This window comes from Elephas maximus, chromosome 2 (assembly GCF_024166365.1).
Source record: "Elephas maximus indicus isolate mEleMax1 chromosome 2, mEleMax1 primary haplotype, whole genome shotgun sequence".
Classification (NCBI taxonomy): domain Eukaryota; kingdom Metazoa; phylum Chordata; class Mammalia; order Proboscidea; family Elephantidae; genus Elephas; species Elephas maximus.
This window is the reverse complement of record NC_064820.1, coordinates 232492076-232506521: the sequence shown is the minus strand read 5'-3', so window position 1 is coordinate 232506521 and position 14446 is coordinate 232492076. Positions and strand designations below refer to the sequence as shown.

General features: G+C 54.2%; 1 protein-coding gene across 3 annotated transcripts in view; it reads left to right on the top strand.

The window, feature by feature from the left end:
- The first annotated feature begins 293 nt into the window (after positions 1-293).
- The window catches only part of OBSCN (obscurin, cytoskeletal calmodulin and titin-interacting RhoGEF), a 232782-nt gene continuing 218629 nt past the window's right edge, over positions 294-14446 (top strand). For 2 of the 3 annotated variants that reach the window (XM_049875094.1, XM_049875095.1), the window contains exon 1: positions 11853-12991. In XM_049875094.1, coding sequence (XP_049731051.1) covers positions 11920-12991 — 1072 coding nt within the window. In that variant the 5' untranslated portion in view covers positions 11853-11919. Of the gene's footprint in view, positions 7664-8363; positions 8444-11852; positions 12992-14446 lie in introns of those variants that run through there. The other variant, XM_049875093.1, reaches the window with a different exon arrangement.

Here is a 14446-nt window from a genome sequence, read left to right as displayed (position 1 = left end):
GTACTCAGGGTTTGGGTGAGGAAGAGATGTGTACTTAAAAACACAGAACTAAAGAAGTCCTAGATTATTAAAACTGTTTAATTTTGTTTTGGACAAGAAACATTTATATACTGAATGACTCTATCTTGTTTTTGTCATCCTATTGCCCATTGAATCCATTGTTTCTGATGATAAATAAGCTGTTAGTCTTATATGGGGTTCCCTTATATGGATTTGTTTTTCTTTTGCTTCTTTCAAGATTTTGTCTTTGTCTTTCAGCATTTTTACTGTATGTCTATATGTGGATCTTTGCATTTGTTCTACTTATAGTTCATCGAATTTCTTGGATGTGTAGATTTTTTTCTTAGCATGTTTGAAAAGCTTTCAGTCATTATTTCTTTAAATATTTTTTTCTCTGCCTTTCTCTGTTTCTTCTTCTGGTACACCCATTATGCATAGGTTGATGTGCTTGATGGTGTTCTACAATTCTCTGAGACTCTGTTCACTTTTTTCATTTTTTATCTTTCTGTCACTGTGACTGTATAATTGCTATCAATCTATCTTCAAATTTGCTCTTCTGCCAGTTAAAATCTACCATGGAGTCTGTTATGGATTGAATTGTGTCCCCCCAAAATGTGTGTCAACTTGGGTAGGCCATGATTCCCAGTATTGTGTGACTGTCTACCATTTTGTCATCTGATGTGATTTTCCTGTGTATTATAAATCCTACCTCTACGATGTTAATGAGGCAGGATTAGAGGGAGTTATGTTAATAAGGCAGGACTCAATTTACAGGATTAGGCTGTATTTTGAGTCAATCTCTTGAGATATAAAAAAGAGAAGTGACCAAGAAAGTGGTGCCACCAGTAGCGCATGTCCTTTGGACCCAGGGCCCCTGCATCGAGAAACTTCTAGACCAGAGGAAGATTGATGACAAGGACCTTCCTCCAGAGCCGACAGAGAAAGAAAGCCTTCCCCTGGAGGTGGTGCCCTGAATTCGGACTTCTAGCCTACTGGACTGTGACAGAATAAACTTCTGTTCATTGAAGCCATCCATGTGTGGTATTTCTGGTATAGCAGCACTAGATAACTAAGACAGAGCCCCTCTAGTGAATGTTTTATCTCAGTTATTTTATTTTTTAACTCCAGCATTTTCATTTGGCTGTTTTTATAATTTCTTTTTATCTATATTCTCTTTTTGGTGAGACAACATCATCATGCCTTCCTTTATATCTTTAAGCATGGTTTCCTTAAGTTCTTTGAACATTATTTATCCTTATGCCTAGTTGCTTTGAAGTCTTTGTCTGCTAAGTCCAATCCCTGGGTCCTCTCACAGGTAATTTCTGTGTCTGCTTGTTTTCCTGGGTATGGGTCACACTTTTCTGTTTTTGGTTTATTTATTTATTTATTGCATGTCTTGTAACTTTTTTGTTGAAAAGTTGATATTTTAGGTAATATATTGTAGCATGTCTGGATATTGATTCCCCTCCTCCCTCTCCAGGGCTTGTTTTTTGTTGTTGGTTGCTTATTTGTGTAGTGACTTAGTTAGACTATTTTTGTGAAATCTATTTTCCCTGCACTGTGAAGCCTCTGTCGTTGCTTCTTATAGGGTGCTGTGTTGGCACGCACACAGTCACTCTGGCATGATAGTGATTATTCAGGCCACTCTTTGTCTATTTCCCCAATCTCTCTATTAGGAAGCCCTAGTGGCGTAGTGGTTAAGTGCTACAGCTGCTGACCAAAAGGTCTGCAGTTCCAATTCACCAGCTGCTCCTTGGAAACTCCACGGGGGCAGTTCTACTCTGTCCTGCAGGGTCTCTATGAGTTAGAGTTGACTCGATGGCAACGAGTTTTGGTTTTTGGGTATCATTTGATATCATACCAAGCTCTTAGATTCCACTAATTGCTATCTGATTGCTCTATTGTTTTCAACAATATCCTGGGGCATAAATTTCTCCACAGTCTTTTTGGCAGGGGTAGTTTTTGAGGCCAGCCATTAAGGTTTATTTTGGTCCCAGGAGGGTTCTTCTTAGCTGTTTCTTTCCTTGGTTCTGTCTGGTGAACTAGCTGGCACATGGTTGAGCTTGTTTCTGTTAATTAAGAGGAATTACTGTTTACAAGAACACCCAAAGGCTTGAACTTACCCACACTCTGTTTCAAATAAAGTCAGTTCCTTTGGGGGGATCTTTGGAGCTCTCGGTTCTTATGGACTGCTTTTACACCTGGGCAAAATCTCTGAGCCACTACTCTGGGCAGCAGCGGCCTCTGATCTTGTTTTGCCTCTGTCCATGTGGGACCACTGCCCTCTGAGTGATCTGGGGAGAGGACGACCAGGATCCCAGTATTCTTGGTCTGCCACACCTGGCATCCTATGCTTAGGGGCTGGGTGGAGAAAGGGAGACCACAACATCTCTGCCACGGCCTCTTCAACTTACAGTTGGAGGGGATGAGAAACGCTGGTAGCCTGCCCCTCTTGGGGACCTACTGTTTCCCTTTATTGGGAGCTGAAAGGAGAGGAAGTCCCATCTTCTTGGCCACACCTACTCAGAGTGGAGCATCTATCCAGCTGAGCTGGGAAGGTGGGATTGGCTCAAGTGCCATGGAGTCTCACTCTTCTTACCAAGTTTTAGTAGATATTCCTAAATGCATGTTTCTTCATTTGATATATGCCCTTAGGATAATTTCCAGCAATTGTAATTTTAAAAATAGTTTTCACCAGTTATACTTGTTTCACTGAGGAGGGGGTCTGCTGAGCTCCTCACACTGGCATCCCAGTTGGTGCAATTAGAACCTCTATCTTGTTTCTCAGCCAGTGGTTCTCAACTGACAGCGCTGCAATCACCTAGGGGACCTTTAACACTCCTGCTGCCTGAGACCCTCCCATCTCCCGGATATTCTGATTTAATTGCCCTGGGGTGTGGCCTGGATATGAGTTTAAACATTTCCCAGGTGATTCTGGTGTGCAGCTAGGGCTGAGAACTGTCCTTTTAGGCAAGCAGTTCGTTTTTGTATTGATGTGAATAACGTGGTAAGAAATAAAGTCAAGGGAAGCTTCTCTTACCACACTCCAAAAAACCAACCAACCAACAAAAAACCTGTTGCCATTGAGTGGATTCTGACTCACAGCGACCCTGTTGGACAAAGTGCAAATGCCCCATAGGGTTACCAAGGGGCACCTGGTGGATTCGAACTGCCAACTTTTTGGTTAGCAACCGTAGCACTTAACCGCTATGCCACCAGGGTTTCCTCCTTGGGTTTCCTCCTTATCACACTAAAAAAACCCAGTACCCAGTGCCGTCGAGTAGCACTAGAGGGGGAAAAATGAATGCTTTAGTGATTGTGTCTTAATTTTTGTCATTGTTTGCATTACTTGAATTATGTTAATAATCATGTAATTTTCTCTTGATGTTAGAACTTTGGTGAAGTTTTGATGGTGACATTTAAAAGTCTCATCTCTTCCTCTACTATGAAGATTCATGAGGCTTTAAAGACTTTTTGTACAGAAACACAAGTCTCATTGTGATGTGGGATCAACTTGCAGCATAATTGTGGGTGTTTATACAGCTCCCAGCATTATTTAGAAAAATGCGATCACATTTTAGAAAAATGTGTGATCATTTTTAAGAAAAATACATGATCATATTTTAGCATTGGTTCCAAAATGTCACAACAGGACACGAAGAAGAGTACTTTAGTGAGACGATGGCCTGGAGAAGGCGAAGCCTCTTTGCACCAGGTAATGTCTGCAGTTGACTGATGCTTTTGAAAAGCAAAATAACTATTTAATTCAACTGTTCAGAATTTACGATATTTTCTTTTATGGTGGCATTCTATCAGCATGTTGAGGGGGTCAGAACTTGACAATGTTGACTTGCACTTTCAGATGGATGTACAGGTTGACTGTGGGTGTGCAGGTGGCATGGTCAGTCATATATCTTTAGAGTCATTTTTTTTACAAGTGTTAAATAACTGTATTCTCAGTGAAATTTTCTGTCATGATTAAAACACATGTGAAGCCGTTAAAACAGAGAGTTTGGAGCTCGTTCAGGGGGTCCAACACGAAATGGCTGCAGAGGGTCAGACTGAGCTCTCTCCTGAGGCTCAGCGGCCACAGACTCAGCTTTCTGCAGATCCAGGGGCTTTGCCTCTGACTCTATCAATTTAAGGTTATTTAATCCTTTCAAAAAAAGTGTCCAGGCTTCATAATGAGGATGTGAAAACTACAATTTCCAGTGTGTGGATGTGACCTTCTCAATAACTGCACAGTGGCTGGTTTGGCTCCCATCCTCATGCTTGTGTTGCCTCTGTTACTCATCCAAGCCCTCCTGTGAGTCCACTGAGTCTGCACTGTGGGTTCAAGTTCATTTTAGAATAAAAGGATTTCCAAGTTTGGTTTCTGCCTGGTTGCAAATGAAGAAAGCCACCAGGCTGCTCACCCCAAACTTTAATACACACACACACTCCAATACACACAGACACATTCAGAAACAGACACAGATACACACATACACACACCCTGACATACACTTACAGACACACACACCTAACAGACCCACACACTCTGACACACACTCGGACACAGAGACACGTACCCATACACATAGACACACACACTCACACACATAGACACACACACCCACAGACACACTCACAGACACACACCCACACACATAGACCCACACACTCTGTCACACACTTGGACACAGAGACACACCCATACACATAGACACACACTCACAGAGACACACCCATACACATAGACACACACACTCACAGACACACACCCATACACATAGACACACACAGGCACACACCAATACACAGACACACACACATACACCCATACACAGACACACACACTCAGACACACACCCATACACATCGACACACCCACACAAAGACACACACCCACACACATACCTACACACAGACACACACACCCACACACTCACAGACACACACGTAGACACACAGACACACAGCCACACACACAGCCACACACTCACAGACACACGCCTATACACAAAGACACACAGTGACAGACACACAGCCAAACCAAACCTGTTGCCGTTGAGTTGATTCTGACCCATAGTGACCCTAAAGGACAGAGTAGAACTGCCCCATAGGGTTTCCAAGGAGCGCCTGGTGGATTCAAACTGCCAACCTTTTGGTTAACAACCATAGCGCTACGGCACCGTGGTTTCCAATATTTTGGGAGGATATTAATCACTGAGATAACCTGTTCGTGACTGTTAACATTGTTGCTGAAGAAATTAAAGTGTTTCACATCTCAAATAACTATAATCTCTTAAATGGAGCTATTTTGAAATTGATGGGATATCAACATTGCTTGCTCACTATGCAGTTTTGTGATAACTTTATTTTCCACAGCACTTTGTATTTGTCAAAGGAGTCCTGGTGGCGTAGCGGTTAAAAGCGCTTGGCTGCTAACTGAAAGGTCAGCGGTTCAAAACCACCAGCTGCTATGCAGGAGAAAGATGTGGCAGTCAGCTTCCATAAAGATTTACAGCCTTGGACACCCTATGGGGGCAGTTCCGCTCTGTCCTATAGGGTTGCTGTGAGTCAGAATAACTCAACAGCAATGGGTTTGGTTTGTACTTGTCAAGCCCTTTCATATGGCTTGGATTCTGGAACCACCCTGCACTGTGGCCTCCAGTAGGGCTATTTTTCCATTTGTGGATGAGGAATGAGTCCTGGTGTGGCGGTCTGATGAGTCAGGCCCGTGATCTGGAGAAGGCAGCCATGTTACCTCAGTGCTCACTGTGCCCCTGGTGGAGCCTCCAGCTGATCTGGGTGGGAGCTGCGAACTCTGTCTCAGGGGGGCTGGCAGCACCTAGCACACATAATCCTGAGGAAGGATGGCAGGGCCAGGAAGCCTGTCAGATATAAAAGGAGACAGCCCAGGACCCAAAGGTGGAAACAAACAGGAGATGCTGGTCGGGCCTCCCTGCTCTCTGCCCTCAGGCTGTCCCCAAGTGCAGCCTGCACTTAGGCCGTGCCCCTTCCCCACCTCCTAGGCGCCCTGGGCAGTCCCCCTGCCCCTGTACTCAGCCGCGCCCTGGCAATCTGTCAATCACCTTTCACTGGTCCGCCCTGAGCCCTGGATGCTGTCAGAAACTCCCACCTCCTGGGGGTGCTTTCCTCCCTTACGCGATATCTCCACGGTTCCTGTGCCTGCCCTTTGAAGGTCTGTACCCACCTCGGCTCTGGCTGCTCCTCTTCTCTGCCCGTTCTCTCCACTCCAGGTGCCAGCTTGCCTTGTACCCCAAGGACCTTGAGCCTTGCCTCCAGCCCAGACCCCCACAGGGTGATCATGGGACCTGTTCACTGAGCGGCTCACAGCATTGGCGCTCAGCACACCCAGGGACCCCCGATACTGCCTGCCTTCCGTCGCCATCTGCCCAGATGCCCGAGAAGCCTCAGGCTGTCCCCCATTGCCCGTTCACCCCAGTGGTTGGCAGCCCCGCATCTGAACCTCTTGGATGCCCTCCTTCCTCCTGAGCCCACAGCCTGGCCCCGGCTCGGGCACTCACTCGTCCTCTGGCTGCTGCTCCCGTTTGAGTCCAGCCACAGTGGGGACATCCTGCTCTTATTTCCGCTGTCTCCACGGTGAAGGATGCAGTGCTCTCAAGGGCCTGCAGGTTCTGCATCAGATGTGTCATCACCTGGGCTGCTCTGTTGGGCCCCTGCACCCTAAACTGGGGGTCACAGGGCCACCTGCAGGCCTCTATCACCCCACATGGGCCGGGCAGGGCTGCTCTCTCTACTTCACCGTGATGGAGGGTGTCCAGGGCAGCCAGGGCCTTGCCACTGGGCGGGCAGCATGTTCAGACCGGCAGCCTCAGGCTCTGGCTCGGAAGGCTGTCTCAACCCTTGTCGGGCCCCACTGGCCAAAGCTGCCATTGCAAGACCTGACGAGGATGACAGCTGCAGTGACGGGAAACACCTGAGCTGTGTTTCAACCCATGTATTCTTCCCACCATGCCGTAAAAACATGGGGGTGCTAGGGCACAGGGTGTTGCCTCAACATCAGTAACTAAAGGGAAAGAACCAGGCAACTGTCCTGCTTTGTGAAACAGATTGTACCAGGGTGACCAGATGGTCCATAAGTGAGAATTCTCTTGAGAGAGAATTCTAGCAAGTGAACGGAGCCCCGGGGGACCAGTTCCTGCCCAGGCTCGGCCGTGGGCACGTGGCGCTATGACGCGGTGGTGCCCAGGACAGCAGGCTGGTCAGACGGCCTGGAAGACTCCATGGGGCACTGGCAGCAAGCCCAGCTTCTGGAAGCTCCTTAAGACACATGTCCTCCTTTCTCTAACAAATAAATTGCAAGGAAATAAAAAACAAAATGGAGGAGGAACCTATAGATTAAAAGAGATTTAGAAGACATAAAAAAACAAGCAGGCAAAACTGACCTGCAGTGCTTTGGTCTCGAGGGTGTCTGCCTTCCTGGGCCTCGCTGAGCTCGGCCTTAACTGTATGCAGCCTCTGTTATATTTAACAATAAAGACCCTTCAAAGGATAAACGGTGTGAATCCTTCTAGGACTTGCTTCTTCCAGGAGGGCCTCTAGGACCCCAGCCAGCATGGGCTTCCCCTGTCATCCTTCCACAGCCCCTGCAGCAGCGGAAGACGTGAGGGTGCTAAGGACCTGTCCCCAGAAGGTGGGCAGTACCGCACACACACACAGGTGCCTGCGTATACACACACATGCATATACTCATATGTGCATAGACACACGCATGCATATACACACATGCATACATGCATATACATACATATACACACGTGTATAGACACGCATATACACACGCATATACTCACACTCATATACACACACGCATATACACACACAAATATACACATGCATTTACACACATGCGGAAACCCTGGTGGCATAGTGGTTAAGTGCTACGGCTGCTAACCAAAGGGCTGGCAGTTCGAATCTGCCAGGCACTCCTTGGAAACTCTATGGGGCAGTTCTACTCTGTCCTGTAGGGTCGCTATGAGTCAGAATCGACTCAAGGGCACTGAGTTTGGTTTGGGCACGCATATGCTGGGGATTGGTCCTAGGACACCAGGTTTCCTTTCTCACCCTGGACTCCAGGGTGCTGGTCCGAGGAGGGGGTCATGCATGGAGGAAACGGTGTCCTACTTCCTTGGGCCTGGCCCTCTGAAGCCTCTGCCCTCGGCTCCCCGCTGGGCCTGAGGGTGAAACTGAATCCAAATCCGTAGGTAATGACACCCGCGCTATTTTGGAGCTGGGCTGGGCCCGGCCTGGCCAGCGGCGGGGGAGGGCAGGGTGGGGGCGGGCCCAGGCTTCTCCAGCTGACAGCGTCTGCCTGTCCTTTCGTCCCCATCCAGTCTGAAGGAGGGCCTCGTGCAGGCTGCTCCGCAGGAGCAGCGTCGGTGTGAAGAAGGAGGCCCGGCGGCCCTGCTCCCAGGTCTGTGCCCCTCCCCCGTCCTTGTAGACGCAGGTGAGAGGGTGAGAGAGTAAGCAAAGGCGGGGCACGGGCCACCCAGGGACCCCTGTGCTCCTAGAGGGTGGCTTAGCTGAAGGTCATGGCTGTGGGATATGGTGGGGCCTGGCCAGGCTGTGGCTGAGAGGACTACTTCTGAGCCCCAAGTGAGCAGGAATGGGGAGGGGTGGTCACCAGGCCTGATGGTGGGGCTGGGCCTGGGGAGCGTGCCCACTTCTATGCCCCGGCCACTGCCCCAGAGCAGCCTGAGGGTCCGGCCAGCCCTGCCCCCAGCTCTGTGGAGATGCCCGCTGACAGCTGGGGCTATTTTGGGCCTGTTGGCTCAGCGGAAGGGACAGCCAGAGGGGCATCTGACACCTGACTCCAGGAAAGAATTTCCCCTGGAGCAGGGGAAGCAGACGGCTCAGGGGTCGAAGGCGAGGTGCCCCACGGGGGGCTGGCTGCCTGTGGAGGTATTTTCTGGAAGGGTGTGGAGAAGGAGGAGAGCTGGTGAGACAAGCTCTGGGGTGGGGTCCGGGAAGGGCGGCACCAGTTGGGAGGGGGCCTTGGGGTCTGAGAAGAGTGTCAGCCATCTCCCACTCTAGTTCAACTGAAGAATGGGCCAGGAGCCCTATGAGGAGCAGACTGGAAACATACTTGGAAAAGTGGGAGCTGCCGAGGAGGCTGAGAGCCCATGGGTGGTCATGGGTCAGCTGCAGAGGCTTCTGGGCACCAGGCATAACCCCAGGTGGGATGAGGGGGTGTCCCCAAGTCCCTGGCAAGGCTGGAGCAGGGCCCAGGAGTGAAGCACCATGGGACTGGGGAGACTGGGTGGGGTGCATGGGGGACCACCTTCCTAGGAAGTTAGGGCCTTCCCTGGGAGGCTGGGGTTGAGGGCCCAGCTGGAGCCCACCAGGCATTCCTCTCTGGGCCTCAGTCTCCCTGTCCTGAGGATGGGTTGGTCCAGCTGCCTCCAGTGCACAGTGTGGCGGGGGGAGGAGGCAGCTGTGGATGTCCCTGTGTCCCGAGGGGGCCTTGGACAGCTCTCTGGCCTCTGTTTCCTCATCTGTAATCTGAGTGAGGGGGCAAGAGGGTGGGCAGAGTTTGGGGGTCCTTGCTGTGTGTGCTAGGGAGCCCTTCTCAGGTAAGTCCCACGGAGAGTATGCCTGTCCCCCGAGGCCTGTGGGGTCTGCTGGCTCTGAGGGTTGGGGGTGGCTGGGTAGCTGAGGGAGTGGAACCTGGATAGACAGCTGGGGGCTGGGCACTTCCCTGGCTGCCCGTACAAGGCTCCCACCCTCGCCAAGCCAGGAGCCCTTCCTGCGTCACCTGTGCAGGGGCTGCCTCTCTCCTGAGGGTTCTGGCCACGCTCCCCCTCACCCCTCCCTTCCTTGCTTGGGCTCCCGGTGTAGCTCCCATCCACTCGGGCTCTGGCCAGGACCAGCGTTGGGACTTGGGCGTGGCTGTGGGCGTGGCCATGGGCGAGGCCAAGGGGAGGATTCTGTGTCAAGCCTTTGGGGGACTCATTGCTCAACCAGGTTTTTTGGGCGGGTGCTGGGGAGGGCTCGAGGATCAGGGTGAGGGCCCCAGAGACGTGACTCAACATGGCCCTTCCACAGATGGTACACTGAGGCCTTCCAGGGGGGAGGGACTTGGCCGGGAGCCATGGAGGCAGGTTCGAGAAGGGTCTACACTTAGGGCTCTGGTCCCTGCTGTGAGTAGCTGCCTGCCTTGGGTCCTCCCGAGGCCCAGAGAGCCCAGGCCAGGCCAAGAGTGGGGGACAGAAGTGCTGACTGCACGGTGAGTCAGCAGCCTGCCGCCTCACTGTCCCTGGAGCCCAGCTCTGGTCCAGACTCAGCCTCCTTGCAGGGGTTTAGAGAAGATTAGGTACCTGAACCATGGGCCTGGAGCTGGGGAGCCTGTGACAACATCCAAGCTGACTCCCTGCAGTGGGTGGCCCTGTTTGGGATGCACAGCAGGGCACCTTGGCCGTGGCCCCACTCTGCACACAGTGTGGCAGCATCCCCCACGCCCTCAGATGTGGGGTGCCAAAGCACTTGCAGAGGTGCAGGCAGGGCCCTGGGCTCCCCTCGAAGCACCCACATCAGGGGGCTGGCGAGTGGGTGAAGGGTGGAGGTCAGCCTGGGGTGTTTGGCATGGACAGGCCATGAGAGGGCCCAGATGTTTGGTTCTGTCCCTGCAGGATGCCCAGTCAGTGGAGCCAGGGCCCAGGACTGGATAGTGACTGGCCACCAGCAGCCCTAGGTGGTCCCAGCTACACCAGCCTGGAGGCCCTGGCCATTCCTGGGGGACTTGGTTGGTATTTTCCTTCCCAGCCCACACCACTGATTGAGCACTGCTTTGGACCCCTGCCAGGCCCCTGCCTCCATCCAGAGGGAGGATGGGGCGATCCCAGACCCTATCCCAGGCTGCAGGCTTTCTGAGCTCGGAGGGTGTGAGCACCACGAGTGTACTGTGAGAAGGAGCTGCTGGTTGGGGAGGGCAGGGAGGGTGGTTTCCATGCTTTCACTGTCCACTTGTGAGCATCAGCTCGGGAGCTGGGGGTGGGCGGGGGAGACCTCCGTGACCAGATGGGGCCAGGCCCAGGCTCATGGCCGTGGCAAGGGCTTGTTACAAAGAACTGTGTGCTGGCTGGTCCTCACCCAGCCTGGGCCAGAATGTCATTGAGGTGCCAGGCTCTTTGTGGGAAGGGACAGCCTGGGTGAGGAGGGCTGGGGCAGTGGGGGACACAGCTTACTGGAGCATGGGGGGCAGACCAGAGCGGGGTTCCATAGTGAAACAGAGGGCGGGAGGGGGAAGGGAGCTGCTGGCGTGGCCCTGTACCCTCTTGCATGCAATGATCAGGGGAGGAGATGGGCCAGGGGTGTGCACCCACCCTGAGGGTCCCATTGCCAGTCCCTGCCAGAGTACAGGAAGCCTCCATTCTTGGAGTGGTGGAGGTATAAGCAGATTGGAGTTTTTGTCGGGGGGCGGGGGGGAGGACAGGATACCTGAAGGGCTGAAGGGGTCCAGGGCAGGCAGGGCACAGTTTGCATGTGGAGGCACCTGGGGGCTGGAGGGGGAAACCAGCCTGGGTGTGACACCGGGAGGGTCCTGCCCCTGGCTGGTGGTGGGGTCCTCAGGTTTGGGACAGATGCTCAAGGGACACACAGGTAGAAGTGGAACTCTGCTTCTACAGTGGCTTCAGGACAGTGAGGTTGGAGCTGGGGTGAGGAGGAGATGTCCCCACCAGTGAGAACAGCCCATTAGGGGGTCGGTGAAGAGAAACAAGGCCAGACTCTGAATTCCCAGAAAGGGGCAAACAGGCCCCCTGGAGAACCTGCCACCAGGTGATGTTCCCTGGGGGAATGAGACTAGGCTTGGGCAAGCATGTGCAGGTGCCCGTGTTGGGTGAAGCTTGGTTCTTGGGGCCACACTGGGTGGGGGAGGGATGTGGAACGCAGATGAGGGCTCGGCACCCATCCAGCGCTCATCCCCACCATCGCCTCTCCTCACAGGTCCCTACCGCCGCCCCCGCCGCCGCCACCATGGATTGCTCCCCGTTCAGTGGCGCGCCCCGCTTCCTGACCCGTCCTAAGGCCTTCCTGGTGTCGGTGGGCAAGGATGCCACGCTGAGCTGCCAGATCGTGGGCAACCCGGTGCCACAAGTGAGCTGGGAGAAGGACCGGCAACCGGTGGAAGCGGGCGCGCGCTTCCGCCTGGCCCAGGACGGCGAACTGTACCGCCTCACCATCCTGGACCTCATGCTCGGCGACAGCGGGCAGTACGTGTGTCGCGCGCGCAACGCCATCGGCGAGGCCTTCGCCGCTGTCAGCCTGCAGGTGGGCGCCGACACCACGCTCGCGGAGCAGGCGCCGCACTTCCTGCTGCGGCCCACGTCCATCCGCGTGAGCGAGGGCGAAGATGCCACGTTCCACTGCCGCGTGCAGGGCAGCCCGCCGCCGGCCTTGAGCTGGGCCAAGGATGGGCGCCGCCTGGGCGAGCCCGCCGCGCCCGACGCCCACCGCGTGCAAGTGGAGGCTCACGGCGAGGAGAGCGCATTGCGCATCCGCGCCGCGCGGCCCCGCGACGGTGGCACCTACACGGTGCACGCCGAGAACCCCCTGGGCGCCGCCAGCGCTAGCGCCGCACTTGTGGTGGACGCAGGCGTGCCAGGCCCGCCAGCGGGCTCCACGGCCGCACTCCTGGCGCATCTGCAGCGGCGGCGCGAGGAGATGCGCGGCGCCGAAGGACCGCGGACGCCCCCCGGCGTCGGCACGCGCACGTGCACTGTGACCGAGGGCAAGCACGCGCGGCTCAGCTGCTACGTGACGGGCGAGCCGAAGCCTGAGACCGTGTGGAAGAAGGACGGGCAGCTGGTGGCGGAGGGCCGGCGGCACATGATTTACGAGGACGCGCAGGAGAACTTCGTGCTCAAGATCCTCTTCTGCAAGCAGGAAGACCGTGGCCTCTACACCTGTACCGCCTCCAACCTGGTGGGCCAGACCTACAGCTCGGTGCTGGTCGTGGTGCGAGGTGAGCCGGGCACCCGACCGACTTGGGCCTGGCCCTTAGCATCCTCCGTCCCCCCACGCCCCGCCCACACCGCGTGCCTGTCCCCTTCGTGGAAGCCAGACTTTAAGGTCATGGGGGCTGTCCTGTTCTGAGGTCCCGGCTTCCTGGCCCATGAAATGCGGGAGACATGGCAACAATGACTCTTGGTCTGTCCTATAGTTTTTGTGAGAGGCACACGAGTAGAGAGCAAAGCACCCCCTTCCTGCGTCGCCAGTTTTCGGACCCACTCTCTGGAATTTGCAGGCAGCTTTTTTTTCTGAGTCCCAGTTCTCTGAGGAGAGCAGGACAGGGCACGTGGCCTGAGGTTAACCACAGGGATGGCTAGGACCTGACAGGAGAGAGGCAGCTGGTAATAAGGAAGAAAGAACAGATCAGGTTTCTGGGGGGCCTGTGGGCCTGCCTGGCAATCCTGTGAAGATGCTTGGGAAGATGACCAGCCCCAGCTCTCAGGGTGGTCACTAAGTGGAGAGCTGGGTTCCAGTGGGGGCTGGAGGAGTGCCCAGTACTGTTCTGGGGTGGCCCTCCGGAGGGGACCTGGACACATGCACCTTTCTGGGGAGGCAGGACTCTGGGCCCCTCCAAGGATGTGACATGATCCAGACCCGCAGCCTGTCAGGGTAGGGGGATCCTGGGAGATGGTCGAGGTGCCCAAATCTTTCCCCAGAATCTGCCCCTGGGGCTCCCTCTGGCCACTGAGCCTGCCCTGTCCAGGCTGAGGGGTGACCTTGGCTCTCCCCACACCCTCAGATGCTAATGGAGGTGGGAGGGAGGGCACGAGGAGGCATAAACCTTAGTGTGGTTGGAGACGCCCTGGGCCAGTCTGCATGCCCCTCTAGGCCCTCCTGTCCTGCACCTCTCAGGGTAGGGGGGCTCCCCTGAGATAAGCACTGGCAGCAGCTGTGGCCCCCAGTCAGGTTTTTGGGGAGACTTGTGTATTCTCTCTGAGACCAGTCTCTTGATATCTGAACCCACCTCCAGTTCTTACCAGCTGTGGGATCTTGGGCAGGGTGCTTGACTCTTTCTGTGCCTCAGTTTCCACATTTTTGGAGGGAAGTAGCCCTCGTTCCTTGTGGGTCCTTGTGAAGTCTGGGTCAGGAATAGTGCGGCTTGGCTCAAGGGGCCTGGCACACAGCAGACACTCAGGGAGTTTCAGCACTGGCATGGTCAGGACTTCGTGGGCATTCCTGGCCCAGGACACCCTCTCCCTGTTCTTTTGCCTTTCGTCGGGCGGAAGCCCACTCGGCTCTGCCGGCACCAGCATCTGTGCTTCTCGAAGGTGGTTCTTCCTTTCCACTTCACCTGCTTCCTGTTCTTCCAGAGTTCTCCTTTGGGGGGGCTCTTTCCTTTGATCTCTGTGTCCCCTCTCCTACCTTCTCATCCTTCTGCCTGCTCTCTTCTCTCTTGCACTGCTTAGAT